Source organism: Impatiens glandulifera, chromosome 1, assembly GCF_907164915.1.
Source record: "Impatiens glandulifera chromosome 1, dImpGla2.1, whole genome shotgun sequence".
NCBI classification, from domain to species: Eukaryota; Viridiplantae; Streptophyta; class Magnoliopsida; order Ericales; family Balsaminaceae; genus Impatiens; species Impatiens glandulifera.
In genome coordinates, this window is record NC_061862.1 from 37,899,433 (window position 1) to 37,913,467 (window position 14,035).

The following is a 14,035-nucleotide window of genomic DNA, read 5'->3' on the forward strand; positions in this document are numbered from 1 at the left end:
ACAGCTAGCGAACCAATCAACGGTCAAGATTTGAAATCGTTCAACAGTGACAAGAATCGTCCGATCATCCCCTAATCTCGATCATTACCGTTCGTTCATTTCAACTTTTTTTTCTTTTCATATGTCGGGTTACTGGAATGGACCAAGCTCCTACTCGTCGTTTCTTACCCGGGCCCAGACCCAGGCCCAAACTCCAAATAATAGATTTATTTGCATTAAATAAAATAATTAACAATATATATATATATATATATATATATTAATATTCAATTTTGATCTATATATTATTGGTTGTTATCTTATTTATCAAATCTTATTAAATTAATTACAATTTAGTGATTAAATCATATGCTAAAATTACATAATATATTTTTATTTAATATTAAATAATATAATGTCACAAAATTACTATATTAAATAATCCATATGTAAGCAAAATCAAAAAAAAAATTGTAAGTTTTTTCTTTTAATATTTTAAATACATAATTGATATTTGTCATGAAATTTATGGTATATAAGTGCAGTGCGTCTGTATCAAAAAATAAAAGTGTAGGCACGGTACAAATATTTAAAGACTATAATAGACATAACATTGGAAATAAAAAAAAAAATCAAACATTTACAAACCGGTATTCCCAAGTTCTATAAATCATGACCACTCAACTTCATCTCCAAGAAATCAATAAAATAAAAAAATTAACGAGAGAAATTATGAAATAACGAAAAAAGTATTAAAAAGACAAAGTAATAATCAAATATCTTAAAGTTGGTGATGAAACTTAAATTTTTTTCACACAATGAGAAGGAAATAAAGAAATCGCATCAACATAATTAAAGATGAAGAAGAAAATTTGTATTATTCACCAACTTTATAAGAGACTATTCATTTCTAAAGAAACTAGAAATATAGATTTTGTCATGAATTATATTGAAACAAAATTTTTAGAAGAGTGGAATATGATGTTAGCCAAAACTTCTGAAGAGATTAAGAAAACGGTATTTAACATGAAACCAAATAAAACTCTAGGACCAGATGAACTCCCAAGACTTTATTATCAACATTTTTGGAAAAGTATGGAAAGTGACATTGTCCAAGTAATAACTATTACTTTTTTCATTGAATCAATGATGTCAGATAAGATTAACTCCACCAACATATGTCTTATTCTCAAAGTTAAAACTTCAAACATGGTATCACAACTGAGATCAATCAGTCTTTGTAACTTTGTTTACAAAATCATAACAAAAGTGATAGCCAATAAACTTTAACCACTTATGCATAAACTGATTTTTAAACAACAAAGTGAATTTGTTCAAGGAAGACAAATATATTCATTAGCTAAAAAAATCATGTATAACTTCGTAAAAAGGAAAAACATACGAATTCGCAATGAAGTGAAATGACAAAACTCTATGACAGACTAGGATGAGAATTTATCAAGAAGTAATGGAGAAAATGAGATTCTCAAACCATTGTATCAGGTTAATCATGCAATGCATAAAAACAGTTTCATACAATAGGAAAACATTGTCGTCTTTCAAACGAACAAGTAGAATAGGATAGGGAGACTCTCTTTTCCCCCTTTATTTTTTCTTTAACTATATAAGGTCTTATGAAACTTGTTTCTAACTCTATTCAATGTGATGAAATTATAGGAATCAATATGAGAAGAAACTGACCAAAAATATCACATCCTCTTTTTTAGACGATGCATTAATATTTGGACAAGGAAACCCAAAAAAATACAAAATTTATAAGCATTTTAGCAAATGTTGTCAAGCATCAAGTCAACTCCTTGATTTTAATAAATAATGTATTACGTTTAACACTAATTCACCCACTGAAATTTAACAAAATCTAGCTAGACTTATTAACATACCTTTCCGTCCACGTGCTATGATTTAGCTTGGAATCCGCTTGGAATCCACTTGAACGGGAAAGATCCAAGAAAGAAATGTTTAATAATCTGTTAGAAAAAATAAAAAGTGTGTGAGAAGATAAAAATCAAAACTTTTGTCTCAAGTAGTAAAAGAAGTTCTAATCAAAAATATTATTTAAAATTTACCAAATTATCTAATGATATCTTCAAATTCCCAATTTTGATTACTAAAATAATTAGTACAATGATTAATCAATTTTGGTGGAAAACTAAAAACGAAACTAAGGGTATTCATTTAGTTAAATGGAAAAACATGATTAAAACAAAATGTAATTGTGGAATGAGTTTTAAGAATATACAAAGTATGAACAATACAATGCTTGCAAAAAAGAAACTTAGAGATTGACAAACGAACTTGAATCACTTTGACTAAAATACTTAAACCCATTTATTTTCAAAACAAAATTTTTTGGAACTCAAGTAACAGATCAAACTTCATGGACATGAAAAACTTGATGTGGAACAGGACACTCCTTACCAGAAATATAAAATGACAAATTATTTTAAGTAAGAATATCAAAATTTGGAACATCAATGAATTCCTTCAGTTAACACTCTCCAAAATTCAGGTAATTATCCGCAACAATTTATGAAAGATCTTTTCATTCAAGGGCTAAGACATGAGAAAGAACAATTAAATAATATTATTCATATTGATATTGTCAATATAATGTAAAAACAAATTATTTAATAGAAATCTTTAATCCTTCAATCGAACTTAGTCAAAATCAAATTTGTAAAGATATTTGGAATTTAAACGTGTTCCAAAAATAAACAAAAATATGTGGAGAGATGTGAAAAAAAATAACGAAGGTCAATCTCGCTAGCAGAAATTTTCAAAATGATTTACTATGCACAAAATGTCAAATCTAACCATGAAACAACTAAACATTCTTTAATTGAATGCACTTTTGTTAAAGAAATTTGGTAAAAAAAAAAATTGCATACCACGAATCATGACATAGCTAATTTTAATTTTCAAGATTGGATTAGTCACAATTTCAAGAAAGGAGACGAACAGAATGAACATATTTCTCATCTTTGTTGACAAATTTGTAAAGTAAGGAATAACTTTATTTTCAGAGGACATACAACGAACGCTGACACTGACAGAAGTTAAAATTCAGATTATGAATAACTCATTCATTGTACATACCAACGTAGTCATTAACAAAGATGCAAACACAAGTCATATTGCAGTCATTATTAACACAAATAAAGGGGAATTGTTTGTTAGCAAGACAATAGAAATTAATAGAAGAAACGTTACCATCGCTGAAATAGAAGCAATCAAACTTGCAATCATCACTACCAAAAGCGTAGGACTCACTTACGTTCAAATTCTTTCAGATTGTCAAGAAACTATTAATGATATAAATCATAGGAACAATTTTTTCTACTAGCAACCAAACCGATCTGACATACAACAATCTTTTCAACAAAATCAAAAATACATAATCGAATGGATTCTTAGAACCAAAAATCTCACTACACATTAGATTGCAAAAAGACACAAATTACAAAATCTGTTAGAAGAGTAGATCGAACAAAATCTTGATATATTTAAACTTTTACTCTTTCAAGACTTTCAGGCGATCCAAAAAAATAAGGAAATAATATAACAAAGCGAGCAAACAGATCTAAATTTGAACACATATAGAAATCGACGAAAAGTAAAAAAATTAGAACAATGACAAATGAAGTGTCTAAAACTCTAAATAACTCACATGAAAAAGTCATTAATGAACTACTTAAAGTCCACACTAAAAATAGTTTTTAAAACTTATAAATATTATTTAATTTAAGTCTATTTAATTTCTTAGTCTACTTTGCTGATTAAGTTGCATTCGTAAAATATATATCATTTTAAAAAAATAAATAAATAATAATTATATCAAGAAATTCCTTTTTGTTTAAATTATAATTTAGTTTTATTTATTTATTTATTATTATTTGTGTGTGCTTATAGATAAACAATTTGTTGTACATTATTTAGTACATAATGCATGTTAATTTTTACTTGAAGGTGCGAATTGGGATATTAGGTACGACTTTTTCTAGAATTATCTAAATAGATTAAGTTTTAATTTTATTAAATTTGTTAATATATATATATAATTAATACAAAATAAATATTTTGTATTCCAAATGTTATAACATGTGAATGAATTCAAATGTCTAACTTAAAAGGAGAATTGCCAAATGTACATACATATTATGACAAGTGATGATAAGTCTACAGTGGAACAAGAAAAAAAAAAAAAAAAAAGGAGAAAATACACTTTATAAAGTATAGTATTCTCTAAGCTATGATTTTAATATGGAAACAAAAAAAAAACAAAAAATCATGAATAATAATACAGTTTATAATAAGATTTTAAAGAAGGAATATTATAAAGAAGGAAATGAAGCAACAAAAGGGTCAGATGAGGGGTTCAGAGAGCTCCATCTCATTTGAAGTTTGTTGTTGTAAGTCAGAGTGCTGCTGTGAACCTACAAAATTCAGACCAAGCCATTGCCATGGCCAACATACATATCTTGGCCCGTTTTGGCTTCTTTCTCGATTATCCAGTTCTTCAAGCTGTCGAGTTAGCTCCTCAACTCTATCCCTCAGCCTCGATGATCTCGTGTCTGCCATTCTCAATGATTTTTCAGCAGCATCTCTGGCTGCCATGGCTGCACCTGCTGTTTCTTCTTTGAATTTCAGCTTCTTTTCAGATTCTTCTAGACCTTGCTTTGCCTCTTTCAGTTCATGGCGCAAAGTCGACAACTAGATCAAGTAATAAATAAATCAACAATGCTTTAGTCAAGAAAACAATATCAAAGGAGAAACCAAACCTAATAAGAGAGACTTTCTCTATAGTGTGATTATATTAGTGTTTTGAAGGGCTAATCATGCCATGACAAGTGGTTCGTTAATTACAAGTATTAGGTAGTTAGTGGATAATTATGTTAGTATTTTAAGTTATCTTCCTTTATTAGCATTCGATTATGATTATGTTTTTATTACTGCCATAAATCTCTAACTAGAAACTGATCCATGAGTTTATTTAGACCACAATCCAGAAAATTGCATCAATCCCACTTCTCATAACAGAGAAAAGAAAAACACTTCAAATTTTTGTTTTGACGATTTTTCAATGTGATCGTGGTTGTGACAAGTCACATTCCTAGTACCAAACTCTAAATTCTCTTCGTCTCTCCCTTTGCTCTCAAAATGTAAAAACTAGATTCAGGGTTAGTACCAGTATTCATGCACACAACAAGAAGCTTGCCTGATGTCGATTATTTGCTCTCAAAATCTGCACATCCAATAGCTTTGTTTGATGTGGATTGATTGGATTAAATCCAAATAAACTAACATCCCATAGTCAATAACTTATTTCATCAACTAAAATACCGTTACTTTACTCTTAATAACATTTGAATCCCACATGGTAATGTATCTTGTTGTAACTTGCTTTTTGGCATTGAATAAATGCCTTTCTCTTAGCAAGATAAAATTAAATACCCAAATAATCCATTTTTTTCCTTTTAAGAACATCAAGTTATATCTAAAAAAGAAGATCAAAACAAGCCCTAAGTCTCGTCTCTAAATTCTCTATCACTTTCCTCTCAAAATCTCCAAAGCTTACTTAGGGGTTCCTAACAGTATTGCTAGCTAATATATTGGATGCATGGATAAAACAAGAAACTTGCCTGTGCCAGAAACTCTTGTTCAACAGCTTTTCCTGCAGCAGCTTCCTGCTGTGCTGCTACTTTCCATCTAGTAATTTCTTCTTCTGCTGCTGTGATGTCCATCATGAGCCCATCAACCTTATTCGCAAATACAATCAGCAATCGATTCAGGCCAAAAGAAAGAACTGACAGGATATATTTCCCTCTTGCTTGGAAAAAATAATATTAATCAAGAAACTTCAAGAATAGCAATAGTTACATTTTCATTTGCAATTCTTTCCTTTTCTTCAAGTTCCTCCACTAGCTGCTTCCTTAGAATAAGTTCTTTGCTTTGTGCTTCCACTTGATCTTTCAATAAACTTGTCTCTTCCCTTAATAATGACAATTGTAGAAAACAGAATAATCACTACTTATCATTGTTCTTTCTACTAACATTTATTGGAACAAAAGTTCATTTCATTCCAATCTTTGAATTCGTATAAGCCAAACTACAAAAAGCAGTACAAAGAAAAAAAGAACACAACAAAGCATCTAAATGAATTACAAAAAGCTATTTGTAAACTTAAAACAAAGAAATCTATTTGAAAGCAAGTACCTTAGCTCATCCACTGTGTGCTGCAACTCGATGGTCTCAAGTTGAGATTGCCTGATAATATTTTCTAGAGCACCAGCCTACAATATTTCACTAATTCTTTAGCCAGCAGTAGAATTTAGAAATCTCGCAAACAAAAAACCAAAAAGACACTCACCAAGGCATACACTTCATCGTCATCTGTCTCTGAAGCATTATATTTATCTTTTGAGGAAGAAATCTCCCCACCCTCCATGTGATTACTGAATCTGAACTCTATTCCGGCATCCCTTAACCCATTTTCTGCAACTTTGAAGATTTCACTGGATTTGGACGATAAATTACTTGACATTCTTCTTGACAAAGCACTTCTTAGCAAAGATCCAACCTGTTCTTTCTCCTTGGCTAGCTGAGAAGCAGTTCCGGTAAGACTTTTTATTTCATGATTCCTTTCATTAATTAAGTCTCTTGTCTTTTCAACTAGAACTCTAGCTAATTCGTGCAGTGATTCCATGCCTGCTAAGGAAGCACGGATATTTTCTTCCATATCTGTTTCTTGTGGGAAGAAGAATGACTCCGAGAAATCAGGAAGGTCTGACTTATGAGTATCCACTATCTTAAGAAGGTCATAAAGCTGGCTGTGAATTTTGGTGACAAGATTTAACTGCTCAGTCAGTAGAGACTTTTGTGATTCCATATTTGATTCCAAGTTCCTCAGCTTAACATTGAAATCATTGACTTGTTTTTCTGCCGAGTTTTGTTTTTCTGAAATATCCCTTTCAATCTCAGATATCTTTGTATCTTTTTCAACTACAAGTTTTTCCAGCTTCTCCACAGAAGATGTTTGCTTTGAAACCTCTTCTCTCAACCCACTAATTGTTGCCTCAAGCTGAGAAACCTCAACAGCAATCTCATAATTTCTCTGCTCCATCTGTTCACGAGCTTCATTTCTAGATTTTGTAGCTGAATCTATCTGTTTTAGAAGCTCTTCCACAATCTCATTTGTTCTCTTAATAACTCCATATGAAACAGCAGGCAAACCTGAGTACTTTTGAGACCTCGGCAGACCACCACCATTAAAATTCTTGAAACTACTCACTTTCCCTGCTATCTTATCAATACCTGTTACTAGCATTTGAGCTGCCGTCTCTATCTCAGACCTTGAAGAATCCTTCGCTTTTGAAGCCTCATCAAACTGCTTAATCAACTCCTCCTTCTGCTTCATAGTTTCATCTCTTACTTTCTTGGCTTCATCCAATTCCATTGATAGCTTCTCATTCAATTTCAACGACTCATCCTTCTCTCCGATTGCCTTATCACGCTGCTTCGAGATCTCATCGCGCTTCTTAATTGCTTCATGAGCAAGTACCTTTAGCCGATTGAACGATACTTGCAAATCGGACTTCGCATTCTCTGAAGCCAGACGAGCTTTCCGCTCCCGCTCAAGCTCAGCAAGGACCTCCTGAAACCTCTCGACGGTGACATCCTCCGGCGAGGGTAACGACACCGGATCGTCAGCCTCCACATCACTCAGAACGGCGTCGTTGTCGTCTTCATCGGCGCTAGCCATTGCCTTGCCGTGCAATTAATTATACAGTGATCAGACAATCAGAAAGTAGTGTAACGGTTCCATGATGATAGAAAACGAGATTTAGATAAAATAATTGAGAATTGAGAGGGGAGAACCAGGGTTGAGGATGAGGCGGAAGTGGGAGAGGTCAAGTTACCTATCAGTAGATGAAATAGAGTGAAAATTACTTTGATCGGATTCGATTGAAATGTGGAGAATGATAATAGATGGAATTGAGATTCGATTAAAAGGTCTGAATTTGAGAATAATCACAAGAACAAGAAGAATAATGATGATCGTTCGTCTGGATTCAACAGGCAAAAACTAGATACGAGGGTGAAGAAGAAGAGAGAGAAAGGGCACAAGAGAGCTACCAAACAGTCTCGCCCCTTACTCCTCTTTTAATTTATAAAATATTAATTTATATTTTGATAGCTAAAATTGATTTGATTTTATTCATTTGTAAAAGTTTATTTTTAAATAACAATAATAATAAATAAAGTAAATTTAAAATAAGTTAACATAAAATATAGATATTCTCTTTTAAAGAAAGAAAAAAAATTATAGTATTATCATTTTTATTTTTCAAACATATATTTATAATTCAATTTTTATTTTTTATTTTTAAAATATTCATTTAATTAAAAAATTGTTTAATTCTCGTTTTTTCATCATCATCCTTCCAACCGCCGCAGTCGGTCTTCGACATAACTTATTAGATTCCGGTCAAAATTCATAAAAGACTCCATATACTTGTAACAATATGACAGTGTAAAAGCAAATGATAAATCATACTTTCTTTTTTGTAACACATACTACAACGACTCACAATAATCATACAATTAGTGAAAATTTTATCGATACCCTAAAAAAAAAAGTTAAGTAAGCATTTTAGACTCACAATTTTTTCCAATAAAAAACAATATGACTTATTTTATTGAATAAAGTGTAACAATGTCCCATACAAAAGTCATTCAAATCATGTCACCGCATAAAATTCCTAAAAAACGAGTTTAATTATTTATTTCTAATCATTACAAAAGTCTATAATGGGACATCATTTCCTCACTGTTTAATATTCTTTTATATCTAATACGATTAACAATGAATATCAAACATATATTTTTATCAATACGTGAAAATCTCCCAATAATACATAGATACCATCCTAATTACATAACACTTGTGTATAAGATCTCTACAAATTTATAATTTAATGTCTAACGATCAACTTTAACTTTAACCTAATTATGCGAAATTTCAACATTTAAGTAAGGTATAATATTTGGATCCTCGCTAAATCAACACATAAAAAATTGTTGTTCATCTAGTTATTTTTATCGATTTCATTGATTTTCAATTTAATTTAGACAAACTGGATTATAATTTGTGATTATATTTTCTTAAAAATTTTAAATTTGGAAAGATTTATCATTGAACAAAATGATAATAATTATAATTAAACTATAGAAAAGTAGTTATTAAAGAAAACTAAAACATAACAGAAAAAAACAGAGCAAGGAAACAGCTAATGAAAATGGATCCATCAATAATTCGTAGAAGAGACGCCACAAGAAGCACATCAAAAGCGCCGTAAGGAAGAGCTTGAACTCGTCTCTCTTATCTGTCTATGATGATTGATGATATCGACATTCAATCTCAATCCAAGGAAAGATCTTGTCTTCTCAATTATCAGAAAAGTTCTCGCCCAAATTCAGCAACTCGACTATCTGGGTTTTAGTTCTTAAACAACAAAAGACTGTGTTTCGATAACCCTAGACGACAACCTCATCATCCGCATTTTTCCCTAGAATGTGACGTTGGTGTATGCGTCAATTACGTATGCTCTCATTACGTATGATCAAGTAGGTAGGTATTCGGCCCTCAAATTAAGAGGAAAGTTCCTATCCAAAAAAGTCAGTCACGTTTTCAGTTTGGTTGAAACGTTCTTCTTTTTAGGCTAAGTAATTTCAATGTGTTTTTGATTGATCTCCAAGTCAATTACTTAGGTCAAAGGTTTTATTCATTTTATATGCTGATCTGAAACTTCTAGCTTATATAAATAGACATTTGGTACAATTATATTCACTGTCAATATAAATCTGGAGAGAGTAGTTTTCTTGGTTTTTTTTGTCACTTATGGGTAGTACAAGTTCAAAAGAGACAACAAGCCCAAGGCAATTTGTGTATTCATCTTATTCGAATGCGATTTATCAACCTGCATCCCTTGGACAGAACCCTAACTATACCCAGCAAGTGAAGTTGGATAAGAAGTATCAGAACATATCAGACAATTACCAAACACTAGAACAGGTAAGATCATACTGAATCCAAATTCATTCGGTTTTCTTCATGATTAGAAATGGTCCACTATAATAATAATATCTGCCAGGTTATTGCAGCACTTGCCCATTCTGGACTTGAGTCATCTAATCTCATTATTGGTATTGATTTCACAAAGAGCAATGAATGGACAGGTTCAACTTTTACCCGCATTTTAATCTTCTCTTTTTATCCAATCATGTGTATCTATCTGATTTCTTCTTTCTAAAATTAGGTTCAAGATCATTCAAAAGGAGATGTTTACATCATATTGGAGATGGTCTAAATCCGTATGAAGAAGCAATATCCATTGTGGGTAAAACCTTATCTTCCTTTGATGAGGACAATTTGATTCCTTGCTTTGGATTTGGAGATGGTAAAGTTTATATATAGTGAATTCAATTCACATGTTTTTTTGTCTCTAAAACAATACTAACAATTTATCATTCTCTAATCTATCTATCAGCCTCAACACACGATGAAGATGTTTTTAGCTTCAACCGAGATGGAACACCTTGCAACGGATTTGAAGGTGTCTTAAGCCGATACAGAGAGATAGTTCCACATCTTAAACTTTCAGGTTTTATTATCATCAACAAAATTACTATATCAATAATAGGCCATTGATAATTAAAATTTATTCAATTCTTGTTGTGGCAGGACCTACTTCTTTTGCACCTCTAATAGAAACAGCTATGAAGATCGTCGATGAAAGCTATGGGCAGTATCATGTCCTTCTAATTATTGCTGATGGACAGGTTTGGTAATGTTAACTAATTAGTTTTCTGATTACTATTCAAAATTTGTTTTATAGTATGTAAAATTTTGGACTTGTGGTGTATATACATGTTTACTAGGTAACAAGAAGTGCCAATACTCCAAATGGTCAACTTAGTAGACAGGAAACACAAACTATCGATGCTATAGTTAGAGCAAGGTAAATATTTACTTTGGACACATGTTAATTATATTATGTTTGGCAAGAAAAAATATATCCTTATTTTTCTTAGCCATGCATTTCGCAGTGAGTATCCATTGTCAATTGTGTTAGTTGGAGTTGGTGATGGGCCTTGGGACATAATGAATGAGTTTGACGACAACATTCCTGCACGAGCCTTTGACAATTTTCAGGTTACCCTCTCTTCTTTTCACGAGTAGTACCAAAAATAAATAGCTCTCACAACAAACATAAACGTTAAAACAAGTAATTGAAAATTTTGTTTAATTTTCTGTAACAGTTTGTAAATTTCACTGAGATTATGTCGAGAAACATTGATCCATTGAAGAAAGAGGCAGAATTTGCTCTTGCTGCGTTGATGGAAATTCCTTCTCAATATAAAGCTACTCTTGAGTTGAATCTACTCGGGTAGGGTAACAACTTCCACTCATCCCTTTGCAAACTTTTAAGAATTCAGCCTTGTTAGTAATTTTTTCTTTTTAAATTAAATCTGCAGCCGGAAGACAGGAAGGGCTCCAAACAAGGTTTCTCTTCCTCCTCCTATTTCTACCCTTGCTTCTTTTGGCAGTTATTCAATACCACGTCACTTTGATCTTCCAGCAGCCGACAATGATCCATCTTTGTTTTCTTGGGATGATAATCTAGTAAGTAGGCTCTCTTATAGCACAATAGTCTTGTATTACTGAAAACAAGGTTTTGAGTTTTACACGTTATTGTCTTCACCTGTGTCAGGTCTGCCCTATATGTCTAGTACATTTAAAAGACATGGCTTTTGGATGTGGTCATCAGGTAAAATCCTTTTCTTTTATAACCATGAAGATTATGATTTGTTGTTTAGGGAGCTATAACATGTTTTTTATGTCATGGGTCAGACATGTTGCGACTGTGCGGAAACACTTGATACTTGCCCTATTTGTCGTAGGGATATCTACACCAAAATTAAGCTCTACAGATAGCTTATAGGTCTCACATTTCACAATATTTTATCACATTCTTTAAAAGAGAAGGTTAGTCATCCAGAAGCTTCTTTTGTAGTACATAGAAATCTGAATTGGATATATAAAGGCTAAAAACAATGAAACTATGCAGGATTGGGCTTTGGGAAACAACTCTATCAAATCATCACCCCCTTGGTTTTGCAAGTTCATCCACAAAGAATCGTTTTGTCCAGTATTGACACCAATATGCAATTAATTTTTTTTTGTTAATTTATGTGCTATTGTTTTTGTAAAGAGTAGTAATGTAGTGTAAAAGTTTATAGAACAATTGTTCCTCCCAAAAGATTGATGAGGGCTCCATTCAAGCCTCTCTGTTGTTCATAATGTGTGTTACCACTTTCTCTCAAACTCTAAATCTCCTATTGTAAATAATCAACAAAGTTAAGAGCTTAGTTATTTTGTTTTTCTAGTCTAAAACAAAGTCATATTTTTTTCATGCATTCAATAATAATGCAATTAATGTGACAGGTTACTTAATGTTTTATGCCTACAAGACATAATCTAGCAAACTGCAGAAATCATAAGTGAGAACATATTTGATCCAATGTAGGCCTGCATATTGCGGGTAGCCTTCCTAATCTTTGCATTAGCTTATCCCTTGACAAGAAGATTGTTCTTCCTTGTTTCTAAACTAATAGGTCGTACTCTAATTAGTTTATCTGATTGACAAAATTGTGTCATCGAACGTTTTTTTATTGATTGACACTTTAGGTTGTTGTATCTATTGTTTCAGCGAGACTATTCAACATTCATGAATAATGGATTGTGCGGACTTCTGGTGGCTTGGAATGATGATCTATTTGAGAAAAATGACGCCACTATAAGTATTTTTTTTTTCGTTGGGTGATTTTTATGGTTTAAAGGGCTCGTCTTTCTAACTTTAAGTTTGATGGAGGTGGCAAGTATCTAAGATATTGCTATTATTTTTGCGGGCTCGCATTGATATGTTTCTGGTGAGTAATTCGAATTTTCGTAGAGTGACTAATTCATCGCTGAGTTGCATATATCACCGTCATGTTCTTATTGACAGGAGGAAGATAGTTCAGACTTGTCATTCTTTCAGATTTGGCTATGTACAATTTTAGCAAAATCGTAGAAGGGTGGTAGTCGGTGAGTGAGGATGTGTTGGGTCCCCATCCATTAGGCTCTTCTACGATTAAGTTGTTGAAAAGCTGGTTTGTGGGAATCGAGCATTGTTCTACTTTAAGGTTGATGTCTTATGTCGTGAGATTTTCACAATTGATAGAGAGGAATAAGTTTATGATTTTCTGTTTTGAAAATTTCAATATTAATAATTTCACTATTCCCATTCTTTTGCATTGTTCAATAATTTCAATTCGGTGAAACTTGTTGAGAAATATTATCAGTAGATGAAATAGATTAACTTGTTGAGAAATATTACCATAATTAATTTTTTTTTTTTTAGTATTTATATATTTTAGAATTATTTAATTTTAATTTTTATCATTAATTAAAAAAATTATTTTAATAATTAACTTTTATAAAATTTCAATCGTAAGGGTACCCCGGGTCTATGTCTCGTTCCATAGCTTAGCACGTGTCAAGAGTCACATGGCAATATGGAGAGACTATTGCGAGGAAGCTCGATGTTCGATGGATTTCAACTAGGGGTGCAAACGAGTCAAGCTACTCGTGAGCAGCTCGGTTAAAGCTCGACTCGAACTCGGTTTGACAGAACTCGAGTCGAATTCGAGTAGCTCGATTATAAAATCGAGTTCGAGTTCGAGCTTTATATTTATGGTTCGAGTAGCTCGTTATATATATATATATATATATATTATATTCTATATATAAATATATAATAATTTCCTTCTTAAATTCTCAATCTCTCTCTTCCTTCCATTTATTCTCCTTCCATTCTCATTTTTTACTTCTTCAATTCTCAAAAAGTCAAACTCATCTCTCTCTTTCTTCTCCTTCTATTTTCAAATCAAACACTCATCTCTTTTCTCATTCCATATTCAAACGGTTAGACCA

At 31.9% G+C, this 14,035-nt stretch overlaps 2 protein-coding genes across 4 annotated transcripts; one reads left to right on the top strand and one right to left on the bottom strand.

The window, feature by feature from the left end:
* Positions 1 to 4,105: 4,105 nt before the first annotated feature.
* LOC124922219 (myosin heavy chain, non-muscle) lies at positions 4,106 to 8,138 on the bottom strand. The gene is made up of 5 exons (XM_047462954.1): positions 6,368 to 8,138; positions 6,214 to 6,290; positions 5,878 to 5,989; positions 5,640 to 5,756; positions 4,106 to 4,710 (listed from the first exon to the last, which is right to left on the bottom strand). Exons 1-5 carry the CDS (start codon positions 7,757 to 7,759, stop codon positions 4,363 to 4,365), a joined length of 2,046 nt encoding a protein of 681 aa, XP_047318910.1. The 5' UTR covers positions 7,760 to 8,138; the 3' UTR covers positions 4,106 to 4,362.
* Positions 8,139 to 9,660: 1,522 nt separating this feature from the next.
* On the top strand, positions 9,661 to 12,440 carry LOC124919937 (E3 ubiquitin-protein ligase RGLG5-like). 3 transcript variants are annotated; one of them, XR_007097616.1, is made up of 12 exons: positions 9,661 to 10,072; positions 10,152 to 10,236; positions 10,317 to 10,457; positions 10,548 to 10,661; positions 10,742 to 10,839; positions 10,939 to 11,018; positions 11,107 to 11,212; positions 11,320 to 11,447; positions 11,536 to 11,683; positions 11,772 to 11,828; positions 11,912 to 12,046; positions 12,129 to 12,440. XR_007097616.1 is itself a non-coding variant. In XM_047460304.1 (11 exons), exons 1-11 carry the CDS (start codon positions 9,899 to 9,901, stop codon positions 11,993 to 11,995), a joined length of 1,215 nt encoding a protein of 404 aa, XP_047316260.1. In that variant the 5' UTR covers positions 9,661 to 9,898; the 3' UTR covers positions 11,996 to 12,440. The 3 variants fall into 3 exon arrangements, 1 of the variants encoding a protein (XP_047316260.1); XR_007097617.1 differs by lacking the exon at positions 12,129 to 12,440 and having other exon boundaries at positions 11,536 to 11,563; positions 11,640 to 11,683; positions 11,912 to 11,973; XM_047460304.1 differs by having other exon boundaries at positions 11,912 to 12,440.
* The last annotated feature ends 1,595 nt before the right edge of the window (positions 12,441 to 14,035 follow it).